At 49.3% G+C, this 16,299-nt stretch overlaps 1 protein-coding gene across 1 annotated transcript in view; it reads left to right on the top strand.

Moving 5' to 3' along the window:
* LOC308165390 (FERM domain-containing protein 4A-like) overlaps nucleotides 1–8,540 on the top strand; it is a gene marked incomplete at both ends in the record, with an annotated part of 48,102 nt that extends 39,562 nt beyond the window's left edge. Inside the window, 10 exon segments of the mRNA XM_080539546.1 lie at nucleotides 90–117; nucleotides 1,797–2,028; nucleotides 3,022–3,078; nucleotides 3,353–3,444; nucleotides 3,446–3,594; nucleotides 3,878–4,039; nucleotides 4,591–4,938; nucleotides 5,226–5,854; nucleotides 6,486–6,588; nucleotides 8,438–8,540. Of these exon segments, the coding sequence (XP_080395672.1) occupies nucleotides 90–117; nucleotides 1,797–2,028; nucleotides 3,022–3,078; nucleotides 3,353–3,444; nucleotides 3,446–3,594; nucleotides 3,878–4,039; nucleotides 4,591–4,938; nucleotides 5,226–5,854; nucleotides 6,486–6,588; nucleotides 8,438–8,540 (1,903 nt within the window).
* Nucleotides 8,541–16,299: the final 7,759 nt, after the last annotated feature.

Genomic DNA, 16,299 nt, shown 5'->3' with positions numbered 1-16,299 from the left:
TTGAAACCCCCGAGGCGGCTCTTATAGAAGGTAAAATAGGCACGGCTGTTCTAGTGTTAAAGACTCTCCGTGTGACTATGCGACCACAGCCCCTTTAAGACCCTTCCACGCTCCCACGTGACCACCGCCCCTTTAACACACTGATGCCAAGGAGGACAAAAATTGCATTATTAGTCAGAACCGATGAGCAAGGAAGGGGCGTGATGTTATTGATTCTGTGTGGTAAATGATGGGGTTCCTTAATAGCCGTAACCACAATTTGAGGGACGGCTTTGCTGTGTGAAGAAGAAAGAGAACGTGTGTGACGAGATGATGAAAACACTGAAAATGATTATGGTTCTAAAGACATATGTTATGGTAGCAGAGTCACTGGAGGATGATGAAAGCCCCGTCTGAAGAGACTTGGACCTCCTAGGAAATAGTAGTCATTCTGAATCTCTGTCTCTGTTCTTCAATTTGTGCAAGTGGTAGATTTTCCAGAGCTACAGGGCAGCTAAAAATAGCCTGTCTATGTTCTTACCACAGGAAGTGGTGATAGTGGGAGTGTGTGTGCGTGTGTGCGTGTGTGCGTGTGTGCGTGTGTGTGTGTGTGTGTGTGTGTGCGTGTGCGTGTGCGTGTGCGTGTGCGTGTGCGTGTGCGTGTGCGTGTGCGTGTGTGTGTGTGTGCCTGTGCCTGTGTCTGTGTCTGTGTCTGTGTCTCTGGGACTGTATGCATTGAATGGGATCCAGGGATTCAGTATTACGAAAGAGCCAGGCAGGCAGAAAGATGTCTCTGGTTTTACACTAAACTTTGTTTAGAACACATACACACTTTACAGTTCACTTTATGGTTAAAACACGCACACACACACACACACACATACACACACACACAACCACACACACATACACACACAGGCAAACAAAACAATGGCGACAACAACACACACACCGCAACACTGAGAGACACACACAAACACACACACACACACACACCACATGCACACACACACACACACACACACACAGAAGTGAATCTGGCTGTGGGATGTAGGGATTGTTAGTGAGAGAGATTCCACTAGGCTGAGGTAGCACTGTGAGTTGTTGATCTAACTGAATACATCACCACTCTCTCTCTCCTGGGGGACTTGAGAATGTGTGTGTGTGTGTGTGTGTGTGTGTGTGTGTGTCTGTGTGTGTGTGTGTGTGTAACAGTTTTGCCAGGGGTTCATCTCTTTATCAGGATGTGAAGTAATCACATTTACACTGAACTGAAACACACACACACACACACACACACACACATACACACACACACATACTCCATACCCTCCATACCCTCCATATGCCAGACAGTGTGTGTTTCATCAGGCTGACCCCCCAGGGCTCTGGACCTAGAGGGGGGGGAGGAGAGAGGAGGAGAGGAGGAGAGGAGGAGAGGATAGGAGAGGAGGAGAGGAGAGGAGTGGTGGGGGTTGGAATGGTGTTATTATTGGGGGACGGAGGGTCTCAGAGGAGGTTTCACCAGTGCTGGGAAAGTGAGGGGGTGTAATCGAGATAGATGATTTCCTCATTGTGTTTTTACTGGCATGGGTTTGTGTGTGAGTGTGTGTGTGTGTGTGTGTGTGTGTGTGTGCCCACGCACGTATCTGTGTGTGTGTGTGTGTGTGTGTGTGTGTGTGTGTGTGTGTGTGTGTGTGCGTGCGTGTGCGTGTGTGTGTGCGTGCGTGTGCGTGCTTGTGCGTGTGTGCGACCGACTCGTGACTCTTATGAGGGTCATCTGACTTCAGTGTGTTGTATCCCACTCTCTCTTCCAGGAGGAGGAGTTAGAGCGCTTGGAGCGGGAGTTTGCCATCCAATCGCAGATCACGGAGGCGGCCCGGCGGTTGGCCAGCGACCCGCACGTCAGCAGTAAGAAGCTGAAGAAGCAGAGGAAGACCTCCTACCTGAACGCCCTGAGGAAGCTCCAGGAGATCGAGAACGCCATCAACGAGCACCGGGTCCGCACCGGGAAGAAACCCACACAGAGAGCCTCGCTGATCATCGAGGGTGAGACACCACGCACGCACGCACACACGTCTCTGGTTTTGCACTTTGTTCAGAACACATTTGACAGAACTCGCGTTAGAGTTTGATATATGGTTAAGGCACACACCAAACACACACACACACACACACACACACACACACACAAACAAAACGATAATGACAACAACACTCCACACACACACTGAAACACACACTGACAGACGCACACACACACACACACTCGCACACACACACACACACACAGACAAACAAAACGATAATGATAGCAACACTCCACACACACACTGAAACACACGCTGACAGACACACACATACACACACACACACATACACTCGGAGACACACTCACACACTAACACACCATATCATCAAGAACACCATCTATGAATACCATATTCCCTCTGGCAGAGACTCTGACACAGGGTGCACGAGACAATTCACATCCTATGAAATGTCTCTCAGTAGGGACTGTCACTGTGTTCTCACTGTGTTCTCACTGTGTTCTCACTGTGTTCTCACTGTGTTCTCACTGCCTCTCTCTCTCTCCTCTCTCTCCTCCTCTCTCTCCTCTCTCTCCTCTCTCTCCTCCCTCTCTCCTCTCTCTCCTCTCTCTCCTCCCTCTCTCCTCTCCTCCCTCTCTCCTCTCTCTCCTCTCTCTCCTCCCTCTCTCTCCTCTCTCTCCTCCCTCTCTCCTCTCTCTCCTCTCTCTCCTCCCTCTCTCCTCTCCTCCCTCTCTCCTCTCTCTCTCCTCTCTCTCCTCCCTCTCTCCTCTCTCTCCTCTCTCTCCTCCTCTCTCTCCTCTCTCTCCTCCGTCTCCTCTCTCTCCTCTCCTCCCTCTCTCCTCCCTCTCTCCTCTCTCTCCTCTCTCCTCTCTCCTCCCTCTCTCCTCTCTCCTCTCTCTCTCCTCTCTCTCCTCTCCTCCCTCTCTCCTCTCCTCCATCTCTCCTCTCTCGTTTCTCTCTCCTCTCCTCTCCCTGTTCTCCCGTGTTCCAGAGGCCAACATCGGCTCAGAGGAGAGCTCCCTGTCTGACGCTCTGATCCTCGACGACGGTACGTCTCTCACACACTGACAGACACACACACACACACACACACACACACACACACACACACACACACACATACATACATACACACACATTTCCTTTTGGAGTAAGTGACAACAGACTTTAAGAGAAGACTGGAAACCTTCACTACTGTAACACAGATGTGTGTCATACAAATCTCACACACACACACACACACACACACACACACACACACTGAACTGGTAGACTCCGCCCCCTTCTCACTTCTCATCCACTGTCCCCTGTCTGTCTGTCAGATGACCCCCAAGTGACGGGGACCCCCACCTTTTCTCCGGCGTCGTCCCCGCATAAGGGCCTCCCTCCCCGGCCCCCGTCCCACAGCCGCCCTCCCCCCCCCCCAGTCCCTGGAGGGTCTGAGACACCTGCACTACTCCACGCGCGGCGACTACGACAAGTCCCCTATCAAACCCAAGATGTGGAGCGAGTCCTCGCTGGACGAACCCTATGAGAGGGTCAAGAAACGCAACTCTCACTCCAGGTGAGGTTCCACTCCAGGGGTCTGGTTGTGCTTTCGGTTCTCTCTCTTTGAGGGTTCCTCTGCCTCTGTCACGATACCTGTGTCATTGTTGTTTGTGGAAAGGGCCTGTTGTAAAATATGTCTCTCTATCTCTCTGTCTCTCCCTGTCTCTCTCTGTCTCTGTCTTTCTCTCTCTCTCTGTGTCTCTCTCTCTTTGTCTGTCTCTCTCTTTCTGTGTGTGTGTGTGTGTGTGTGTGTGTGTGTGTGTGTGTGTGTGTGTGTGTCTCTCTCTCTCTGTCTCTAGTCACCGGCGTTTCCCTAGCTCTGGTAGTTGTGCGGAGGCCGGGGGCAGTAACTCTCTTCAGAGCAGCCCCATCAGGAGTCTCCCTCACTGGAACTCTCAGTCCAGCATGCCCTCCACCCCGGACCTGAGGACCAGGGCACCGCACTACGTGCACTCCACCAGGTCCTTCACACACAACCTCTTTACAACCTCTGTAGAACCCTGTAGAACTGAACCACACACATCTGAGGTCCAGGGTAGCTCGCTAAAATCCACTTCCACCAGATCAACACCCAGGTCTAACCTTCAGACCACGTCTCCATTCAATTCAGTTCAATTAAATTAAATTCGGTTCAATTAAATTCAATTCAATTCAGTTCGGTTCAATTCAATTCGGTTCAATTCAATTCAATTCAATTCAATTCAATTCGTTTTATCGGCATGAGAAACAATCCTTTACAGTGCCAAAGCAAGTGAAATTACAAATAAGCAAACATTTAATAACCCCAAAAATTGAATAAAATATGTTTCAAAAGTTAATTCAGTGAGTTTCGAAAGAATCGTCAATTTGTCATTTGTCTTTTCTTTTTTTTGTTTAATGTTACATTATTGACAGTATACAGTGTTGTATGAATGTGCAAGTAGTTAAAGTAATAGATAGTAGTAGTTAAATAAGGGTTGTAATTGAACTAGAAAACCTTTGAACTCTCTCTCTCCCTGTCTGCCTGCCTCAGGTCAGTGGACATCAGTCCCACACGTCTGCACAGTCTGGCTCAGCACTTTAGGATCCGCAGCTCCAGCCTGGAGTCTCAGGGCAAGCTGCTGGCCTCCGACCCCGACACACACACACACACGCTGGGCACGCTGGGCAGCCCCGACTGCCTCTTCCTGGGCCCGGGGACGCGGAGCTCCAACGGTTCCGACCCGCTGGACGACTGTTCGTCCTGCACCAGCCAGAGCAGCTCGGAGCACTACTACCCCTCTGGGGGGCCCATCCTGGCCCCGGGGGGACACCCCAACTACTCCACCCTGGGAGAGGACTCCCCGTCTAAAGCCAGGCAGAGGCAGAGGCAGAGGCACAGGTGTGTGTGTGTGTGTGCGTGCGTGCGTGCGTGTGTGTGTGTGTGTGTGTATGTGTGTGTGTGTGTGTGTGTGCGTGTGCGTGTGTGTGTGTGCATGTGTGTGTCTATGAGAGAGAGACTCTCATTTTTTAACTTGACATTGTCCAAAAAAACGTTGTTTATTGCAAGCTTCCCGTCATAGACCTTCTTCAGGCATGACCGAAAGCTTGCAATAAACGACGTGAGTGTGCGGATGCTGTTATTTTGCATTATTTTTAAAAACCTCTCCTCTCCTCCTCCCTCCTCAGATCCGCCGGTCACCTGGGCTCCTCCAACTCAGGCTCCATGCCCAACCTGGCGGCCAAGAACGGCTCCGGCGGAGGGGGCGCGGGGGGAGGCGGGGGGGGCGGAGGAGGGCATCACGGGGTCTACCTCCACAGCCAGAGCCAGCCCTCCTCCCAGTACCGCATCAAAGAGTACCCCCTCTACGTGGAGGGCAGCCCCAACCCGGTGGTGGTGCGCAGCCTGGAGAGCGACCAGGAGGGCCACTACAGCGTCAAGGCCCAGTTCAAGACCTCCAGCTCCTACACGGCCGGGGGGCTCTACAAGGAGAGCTGGGGGGGGAGCGGGGAGGAGGGCGGGGGAGAGGGGAGCGGAGGAGGAGGAGGCGGGGGAGGAGGGAGGCTCACCCCGTCCCGCTCCCAGATCGTACGGACACCCTCGCTGGGGCGGGAGGGAGGAGGAGGAGGGGGAGGAGGAGGAGGGGGGAGGGCGGTGGTGTCGGACGAGCTGCGGTGTTGGTACCAGCGGTCGTCGGGGAGCCTGAAGGAGAGGAGTCACTCTGGCTCCAACGCTTCAGACGGCGGCGGCTCGCAGCAGGGGACGCTGGGACACGGGCGAGGGAGCAGGGTGGGCACGCTGGCCAAGGGGTCGCCAGGTGGGTGACTCGACGTGACGCACACGCACACACGCGCGCGCACGCGCACACACACCGATACGCTCGATGCCTATGCAATGTACAGTGTCCGTGGGTCGCTTTCCCATTACAATGCCGCTAGGGAGAGAATAACAAGATTAGGACGAGATTAGGATTAGATTAGAACTCGATTTTGTTTTAGAACAGTCAAGAGAGAGAGAACACACACACTCTGTGTGAGTCTCGAACCCATGCCATGACCTTCAGATGATGACTAAACTGCGCCAGCGAGGGTGTATAACGTGATCCCAGAACCCAATGGATCCTGTTAGACAAAGTGGTCACACACACACACCCAATTGAACCCACATCGCTGGGATTCCACTTCCCCCCCCTGGCCGTGTGTATGTGTGTGTGTGTGTGTATGCAAGTGTGTGTGTCAATTAGAGCTAGCAGAGAGGGGTGTATCAGGGGAGTGTCCCAGTATGGAGAGAGACGTACCGTGTGTGTGTGTGTGTGTGTGTGTGTGGGACTTTGGATGGCGCGGGTGGATGGCGCGGGTGAATGTGAGTTCAGGTGTGTGTGGTGTGTGTGTGAGTTCAAGTGTGTGTGGTGACTCTAAAACGGTGTGTGTGTGTTTGTCTCCCTGTAGCTGCGTCCCCTCACAGCCAGAGGAGTATGACCCCCTCCATCGAACAGGCAGCCACCCCCACGCCCCCCTGCAGCCCACAGCACATCCTCAACTGGCAGAGCGGGTAAGACACACACACACACACTCGCACGCACACACACGCTCACACGCACGGACGCACACACACACACACTCACACTCGCCTACGTGCGTGCGCACACACACACACACACACACACAAAATCGGACACTGACACTGACACTGTCTGTCAGTGTGAGCCAGGAAGTCACTATTGGACCCCCACCTCCAAAGTGATGAGTCGCAGTTGAAAGGCTACAGCTACAAACTCCGCCTCCTCTCCAAAGCATCATCTCCAGCTTTTTTTTTTCTGCCTCACCTGTGTCTAACCCACCTCTAACATACACTAGCAGGCACAACCTCTGTCTTTCTGCGGTGTCTGTGTGTTTACTGTTGGTTTACACAGCTCTCTTCTTCAAAAACACTTGGGCTTGACTTTGTCCCCTCCCCCCCTGTACTGCATACACTGGAGTGGCTTGTTAATATCTATTTATTCTCTCTCTCTCTCTCTCCTCCTTTCCCTTTCCTCCACATCCTCTGCCTCTTTTTTACTCACTTTTGTCATTCCCCTCCTCTCTCATTTCGTCTGTCTTCGTCACATTCTCTCTCCATTTCCCTTTTTCACTCCCCCTTCTCTCTCCGCCCCCCCAACCTCTCTCTCTCTCTCTCTCTCTCTCCTGTACTAACCCTCTATGCCTTGTGTGTGTTGTCCTCTCTCCTGGTTTAGAGGCACAGCAGACAGCTCTCCTACTGAAGACACCTGTCAGTCTGCCCCTCAGCCCAGCTCTGACGCATAGAGGTACTGTCTGTCTCTGGGCCGGGCTCCTAGACCAGAAACATAGAAACAGAACTCTTAGACCAGAACCATAGTAACAGAACTCCTACAACAGAACCATAGTAACAGAACTCCTACAACAGAACCATAGTAACAGAACTCCTACAACAGAACCATAGTAACAGAACTCCTACAACAGAACCATAGTAACAGAACTCCTACAACAGAACCATAGTAACAGAACTCCTACAACAGAAACATAGAAACAGAACTCCTACAACAGAACCATAGTAACAGAACTCCTATACCACAAACAAACACTTAGGTCAAAGTAGTAGAAAGAAAGTACTTAGGTCCTCTGATGAGGGGGGGGGGGGGGGTAGTTGGGCAAAAAACTATAAAAAAAAATCCTTCTAGGGAAAAGGACTAGAAATGCTGCATGCAATGCTATCAAATAGAACAAAAGTTTGACCCCCCGCAAAAACCCAACAACATAGAAGCAGAAAACCTAGAACAGGTATGTTGAAACACAACCCCCCAACAACCCCTAATAGAACCAAAGACAGGATGGTTCACATCAGGCTGAATTAACTTGACATCTGCTGTTCGGCAAAGCAGCTATCGATGGCAGTGGATGATTAGAGCAGAAGAAGAATTGAGTGATGCAAGTAAGCGTTTGATATTCGGCCTGTAGGGAGTCACTGAAAAAGTCAAGTTTGTTGTCCTTCCTTAGTAGGTCGGCTACTGACCGCTAGTCTATACCATAGCGTATTCAACTAGCCGGTTGAACAGGGTTCATGTTTGGTCACTCATGTGTTTCCTACTCAAAAACGGTGTCTGTTCTATTTGCTCTACTTCTATGGCTGTAATCTATAATCTGGCCTCTGCATGTGTTCTGTACTCTGCGTATGGCTCTGAATGTTCCTCTGTCTGCCTCTTCTCCTTCAGAACACACTGACATTAACACACAATCGGACGGGAGTATAGAAACAGAATGAGTAGAATAGATTTACATTCCCGTTTCCGAAGCAGCTTTCAGTCAGTCGTGCGTTAGAGCTGCCAAGCGGTCCTGTCGGGTGGTTGAGTGTTACTGACCTGCTAACGTCCGTCTCTCCGCAGGTCGTTCAGCGACAGCTGTTTCCTCAGCAGCCCTCTGTGCGCAGAGCTGGCGGACGTGCAGTGGTACGGACACGACAAGGCCAAACCTGGAACCCTGGTCTGAGCCCCACAACCCCCCCCCCCCCCACCACCAACACCACCACCCTCTTCTACAACACCCCCACCCCACACACACACACACACACACCGGGATCAACCCATCTCTACCCCCCAACCTACCAACACCCCTGACTGTCCCCTGACTAGACTGGACGAGAGCCACCCCCCCCCCCGCCCCCGCCACCCCCTTTGCACTTCTCTGTGTCCGTTGGTCCATCTCTCCCGTCACTCACGCCCCCCCCCCCCCCGAATCGGCTGAGCTGTGGGACTTTGCTGTGGAGCGTCCGACTCCCGGGAATCTAAAACATTGACCCCAAGAGACAGAGCCTGCCTCAGCCGCGGACCCCAGAGGGATTGGATGAGGGTGGTTTTAGAGCACACACACACACACACACACACACACACACACACACAGACAGACTCCTAGGCTCTGACTCATATCTATAGTAGCTCCTGACCCCATGACCTCGGACTCCAATGTTACTGCCAGCCAATCAGAGAAGGACACCTGCGGGATCGAAGCCCCACACACTCGTGTTCTGGATCCGTCTACGTTCATGCCCTTTCCTTTTCGTTCGTTTCACCGTTGTCGTTTTTGTCTTCTGTTCTTTTTTTCTGTGTACATAAAAAAAAAAAGACGAAAATGACACTGAAGAGAGAGAGAGACTTGTCTCTCCCACTTTTGAAATACTACATAACAGAGTATTGGAGTACCCTGGATTATCTCAAAGGCAAAACAAACAGTCGACATTCCCAACTATTCTCGATCCCATTTCCACCCCCCCCCCCCTCCTCCCAGAACCAAAGATCCACCTGACAGACAGACTGAAGGCACCAGGGCCAGCATAGACATTCTGGGAACTATGGTCTATTACACTAACATTTCAACCCCACCATACCGGGGGTCCTTTCACGCTCATACTGGACTGCCAGTCAGCTGAACTGGGGGTGGAGTGGACACAGACTCACTGGGGCGCCTGATCACTCAAACTGGGTCTCCTCACTGCTACTGGGGGGGGGGGGGGGGGGAGTCTCTGAGCTCCTGGAGTGGGATTGGACTGGGAGGGAGGGAGGGAGGGAGGGAGGGAGGGGTGTTTGGATACTTGGGGGATCTCTCCTCAGCCATCTCTGAGTTGGGGGAACGGGTGGGGCTGTAGCAATAACAAATGCTGTAGCGGTATAACGGTTGATTTGGGTCGAAGTGATGGAGTGAATATCAGCAGGCAAAACTCCAACCAATGCCGGCTCGCCTCCTCGTGTTGCTGGGAACAAAAGCCCTGAAGCTGAGGGTCTTCATAGATGACATTTACTCTTGCTTCTCTGTCATTCTTATCTATGGGATGCCGATTTGAATATCATTTGACAATTCGTTTTTTTTTTATTTCCAATCACATTGACTCGCGTCAGCAGAGGCTGTATGGACAGAGTCCGTCTGGCCTTACCCCTCGATTTGACTTCCTAGGGAGACGTGACGGATGATTGGCTGAGGTGAGATGTGAAAGCCGGTCATTGGCTGGTGGTGAAGGCTGTTTGGTTGTGTGTGCCTCCCTCTCTCTCTCTCTCTCTCTCTCTCTCTCTCTCTGTCTGGTCATGGCTGATGGCTGTATGCTGGACTCAACCCTACAGTACCTATCAACCTCCCCCCCCCCCCCCCCCAGTAATGGCGTACAGACAGAGAAAACCCTGTTTATGGACCAAGTCTGTCTATCAGTGTGTATTTGACTTCTCTCTGTCTGTTTTTCTGTCTGTTCAGTCCCACCATTGGTCGACCTCAACTGGTTCAGACGCCAGTGTGTTCTTGTTATTGTTGGTTAATGAGCATTTAGAGCAGGCATGAGGAGGACACCCATAAACCCCAGAGGAGACCTTGTGTGTACAGGTCAATATCTCAGGCTATACTCTTTTTTGCCCAACCTCTCTCTTTACAAACAGCACCGACCAGAACAAACACACACACACACACACACACACACACACACACACACACACACACTTGTCTCAGCTGTGCCATCTATGTATGTCGGTGCTTCAAGACTGTACTGTAACCCAGCACTGAAACAGCCACTCTGTAGACTACAAATCCCACAAAACCACGCCCCTAGTCCAGGGGGGAAATGTCTGCTGTATAATGTGGAGGATCTGCTAACCAGAGAAACAGGGAGCTGCCTATGTACTGTACCATTTAGAATAATGAACAATGTTTTTTGTCAATATCAGTTTTGTTCCAAGAGCACAACATACACAGTTACACAGTGGCTATTAAGACTACTCACTACTCTACATGAATGATCTGCCATCTCTCATTCAGACCTGTTGATAAGTCCAAGCTGATCAACTATATCTTAATCATTGCACATGACATAAGAGTAATTCCAGACTTCGTCCCACCAATATTAGAAACACATACACACACACACACACACACACACACAAACACTCTTGTATAGAGGACATCTCAACCAAACAGGGTGTTTATATTGTATCGTTGTGCTTTTATTACTGAAAATGATGCTAGCAGTGAGCTCTGACCTTGAGGCCCTGTCAATCTCCCTTGGCAACAGGACTGTGACGCAGAAAACATGAAGCCATAACCTTGAACTGAGAAAACAGTTTCTCACCATTTACCAGAATCCATGACCTTTCTGTCTCCAACACACACACACACACGCACACACACACACAAACACAATTATTGCCGCAAGCAAATTTTAAGAGCAGGTATTAAAAAGCACAGCCAATGGTGTTGTACTGGTGTATGGAAACCCTAACTTTGTTGTGATGCTTTGATGTGTGGAAAGTTGTTCTTGTCTACAAACACGAAACATGGCAACGGTGTGTCCCTCATGTCTCCAGGACCTATGTTCTCTCACATTGCCCATGTTTAATAGGCTATTCAATTGTTCTTTTTATGGTTGCACCATAAAAAGACAGATTTGTTTGAAGTTGTTTTGACAGAAGGTGGACTGGATTCTCACCGTTTGGTCTGAGAGAGGAAGGTACACTTGGTTACAGACAAAAGAAACAGTGTTCTGGGAAATACTGTGTTTCTTTTGAATGTTCACCACTGCTGGTACCCCAACTCTACCTCTCAGGGTCATGGTAAATGCCACCACTGTCTAGGCTACCTTACTCTGAGGTTGTAGCGACACTCCACACACCTGCATGGTAGGTAACAGCGTTTCCTCATTCCCCCCAGAGTGGACCCAGTCATGCTAGGCTATGGCTAACATACCGCATCAACCCCCTGTTCCTCCAGAATAGACCTAGGCCAGGCTAACTGAAGCGCATCCTCGCCGGAATGAGTCTGACAGAAACTAGTGTACCAACCATTACCCACTGGAAGAGCCAACATCACTGACTCACCCCCCCCCCCGCCCACCCCACCACACACACATGCTGTGTGGATCCAAGACCGAACGAAGAAAAACCCCAAATAGTCCCAAGTTGTAAGAACCTCCTTCCGCTTGTACCTCCCTGACTGAGAAACACTCCTGTATCCATCATAATGCCCCCCCCCCCTTCCCTTCCATTCCAATTGACCTTTGACTCTTGACCCCGTGGTAATCTCTGACCTCTGAGCCCAATGTGACAATGTGTGTTGTACCCTCTCTCTATAGTCCCAACGCGCCATACTGTCTGTACTCCATAGAAAATGTACAACTTTTTTTTTTATAGTTGAAGAAGAATAAACTAACTCTTTTATCAATCTTTTTCCTGTACGTACGGAGGGGCACTGTAAGCCTATGTGGGGTTTTTAACATTCACCGCTGTTTTAACAATGTTCCTTTTTTATATGAACCAGTATTCGTTTTTTGTTCTTGTTTCTAAGTTCTGACATAGTAACAACCCTTTCAGGTGCTACACAATGACCAGTTACTGCTTATGTCACATAGGATATAGACTCCTCCTCATTGTTATCAATAGTTTTAATACCAGTCGTGCAAAATGAAGAGCATTACTTTAACCAACAGTTCAGTAGGACACCCCTCTACCAGACTATAGAGCATGTAACATGGTTTTATTATTGGTTCTGTTCAACTGTAACCAGACATAAAAAGGTGTTGTAGAAAAAAAAATGTGGAATTGACAAAAAAAAAATGAAAAAAATGAATTCCACAGTTAATTTATTCTTTTTTCTATTAAGAATTTGTATAGTAACTTTACATTTTTCAAAACTGTGTTGTTGGCAACTGATGATGAATTTTCCAGATGAGAAGACTTGGTTGGTTCTTGAGATTATGAAAATAAATTATTGCTGAATGTTCTCAAAATGGTGTCCTGTCTCTTCCCTGAGTTCTCTGTTGTGTGTTCCACTTGTCAGACTCTCCCACTCGCATGCTGTACACCTTCACTCGGTACAAGCTATGGGCCAATCAGGGTTCCCACGGGTCCTTGAAATCCTTGAAAGTTTGTGAATTTGAGAAAAACGTTTTTGAAAATAGACATGGATCATTGAAAGTGCTTGAATTCCCCTCTCTCTCTCACTCTCTCTCTCTCTCTCTCTCTCTCTCTCTAAAATATATATATTCCAAAATGTTTTACTTAGCACGTCAACTAGTAAATAAGTCTCTGTATTGCTTAACTTTGCACATATTTTGCTGTGCTGTGGTAGAGAAGGCAAGAAACCACCTAGTGTTCACATTCAAGCCTCTCTTTTTAATTGTTGTCTGTGAGCGGATAGTTCCTATTATATAAATTCGCATCGAGATCTGTCTCAAACTATGCCGTGTTGGGTCCTTGAATTTGAGGGAATTGAGTCTTGAAAGTCCTTGAAAGGTGCTTGAATTTGATGTTTCAGAAGGTGTGGGAACCCTGGCTAATACATCCACCAGCTGACCAGCCTCCACTGGAACACACACACGGAGCCATCTTGTCATCTTGTCCCATTGAGAGGAACCCTGCATGGCTCTGAGTCATCAGAGGCCATCTCCGCTGCCAGCCTTATCAGGGGAAACCTCTCACCCTTACTCACCAGCGCTTCCCCTCTCCCAGACACACTCACTCTTATGTCATCAAGCATGTCCCCTTCAGAGTTCAGAGTGCTCTAAGTCCTTGTTCATTTCCCCCTTCATGGAACGTCCTGTAAGGAAAGAGGGGGGGCATTCCAAAACAATGGCTGTCGGTCATCACCGACAACAGTCTGACACAGGAAAAGGTTCTGTAAAATGGAAGGATCTCAGCTGCTTCTGTGTTGGGAGTTTGAAATCCCTGTTGTTGTGCTTGGCCTGAGAACTAGCATTCCTGATTTTGGGTCAGTGGTGCCCTTCTGAATTGACACATGAACTGTGGTGTGTGTGCCCTGGCTTTGTCAGCAGAAGCTCATCTTCTGGGGATTTCAGTCAACTCTGGTGTAGGAAATGTTTACAGCTCAGTTGAGACTCACTCTCAGGTCTTAACTCTAAGACGTTTTTAAAGTCGGACTGCAAGAACTTGAAACCTGCTCTCAGAATAAGGAGAACCAAAGGACACACACACGCACACACACACACACATACACACATACATACTGTACACACATGCCCTACATACATTCTTGTCAGGGATGGACCTTGTTTTCAAGGAGATCCTTACCCCCCCCCCCCCCCCAACTGGGCGTTGATACCTCCCCCCCCCCCCCCCCCCACTCTCTCCAGCTGTTAGCACCCCCTCTCCCTTACCTCTTACCACATCTCCCTCTCCCACCCCCTCTCTTTCCTCCCACTCCTTTCTCCCCCTCTGTCTCTCTCTCCCCTCTCTCCTGCTATTCACTAATAAATCCCACTTTTCCCCTCGTCCGCGTTCCCATAGCAGCGCTCCCAACCTCGGGACAGCTGGAAGCTGTTAGCCCTGCATGCCGTGAGAAACTGGTTCCTCTCCCTCGCCTTTTTTGAGCCTCTTGGATGTCTTTTACAAATAGTTGGTGCACGTTTGAAATAGTGTATGTGTGTATTTAGGCAACTGTGCCTTTTAGGAATAGGATATGACCTTGCTTTATAGACCTCTGGTAGTACAGTACCTGGAGACTCACTGTGAACCACTGAAGCACACCACCAGGTTCAACCTCTGGTTCCAACACATCAGATGCTCATGGCACAACACTGTGTGTGTGTGTGTGTGTGTGTGTGTGTGTGTGTGTGTGTGTGTGTGTGTGTGTGTGTGTGTGTGTATGCGTGTGTGTGTGTGTGTGTGTGTGTGTGTCTGTGTGTCTGTGTGTGTGTGTGACCCTACCAAATAAGATGGTATTCTAGGGTTAGATTCCAGAGGGTGCCCAAGTCCCATTTGGAGAATACTTAACATGCACTTCAATATGTCCATTGTTCTAGTGCTGTCCTCGTGCTTGGGCAGAAGGCAACGCCAGTTATGGTCAATGGATGCCATCTAGTGGCGGCCCTAGGAAGAAGTAGGTTTCTGCAGTCTGAGAGAAGACAGTGTCTGCTGTTTTTTCTTTTACCAGGGACAATATTGATCTAATCATGTCACTTACTGCACACAGAGTGCACACACAAGAAAACCAGCCTGCATTCATGCCCAAACCACTGTTTGCCCATCCCTGGTCTAGACCTATAGACCCATATATATATACCTATATATACCTATACCTTTCCTTACCTTTTTCTCATTTGCATAATCTTATTATTACAACGAAAGTTGAAGTGTTGAAGAGCCCACTCGATATAACAAACAACCGTTTTAGGATCACTAATACTTCAATCATTTGTGGATTGGATTCACTGTCTTGGCAGCCATGAAGAATCCAGGTGGGGGAGCAAGCTGGTATGGGTTGATGACTTGGAGATCCTCTGCATGCGCTGGTTGGTTCTGTGAGCCAGGCGCTCATCCTTGCCTTGGGCCAGGGCCACGTACAGGGGCTTGGTGGCCATGATTTTGCAGAAAATGATTAAAATATAATTGAGACAGTACGGTAAAATAATAGAAATTCATTCATTTTCATTCATTCAGTAGTATTGTCAACTCCCGATCAATCTTCTCTCCACTTACATTACGTCTGCATCCAAGATATGACATGTATACGTTATTCATCTGTGTAAATTTAGGTTGTATAAAAAGAACTGATGCATAATAAACTTTATGATAATTGTTAAGTGCCTCTTGCTAAGATGTTTCTAAGACGATAAATGATATCACAGCACTGGTTTATCAAGTGTAGGCTATATATAGCACACAGTTTGTTACCTCTATGCTGATGAAGGCTTTATGTCGAAATGTCTGTCCGTCTGTACTCTCTCTTTGTGTTAAGTTCGCGTTTGTTTTTGTTTTTTCTTTTGCGTGTTTGCTGAGCATGTGAGGAAGATTTAAAGGATATTTTTTTAAATCACTAATGATTAGATTTAGATTAGATTACATTTTTTCTCCTTCCTTCCTTGCTGGTCTTTGCAGCCTAGAATATGACACACCCACTGACGACGTGACTGTTCTCCGTTTTGGTTCCTTTCCAAACCAACTTATTTTCGGTCTGAACACGCCGGCCGGTTCCAGACTTGGTTTGCGAACGCGAACCGGAAGGGTTCCTTTTGCGGTATGAAAGCCCTACCAGTGGTCGGGTCAGACAGGCGTTTCCTTAACTGGGACCCTCTCCCCTCCATCCCTTCCTTCTCCTCCTCCCTGCTGACAGCTCCTCTCCTCTGACAGACACAGGCCCATCATGTCGTCCTGCTGCTTCCCTGAGAGAGAGAAGGGGGTGTAGGGGGGTGGGGGGCAGTCCCCTTTTCCTTCATTCTCTCTCCACAGACCTATATAGCAGGTGCCAACCTGCATAACAGCAC

The sequence above is a fragment of the Nansenia antarctica genome (genome assembly GCF_963989245.1).
Source record: "Nansenia antarctica genome assembly, chromosome: 9".
NCBI classification, from domain to species: domain Eukaryota; kingdom Metazoa; phylum Chordata; class Actinopteri; order Argentiniformes; family Microstomatidae; genus Nansenia; species Nansenia antarctica.
Note: the sequence above shows the minus strand (reverse complement) of the source record. Positions and strands in the feature narration are given on the sequence as shown.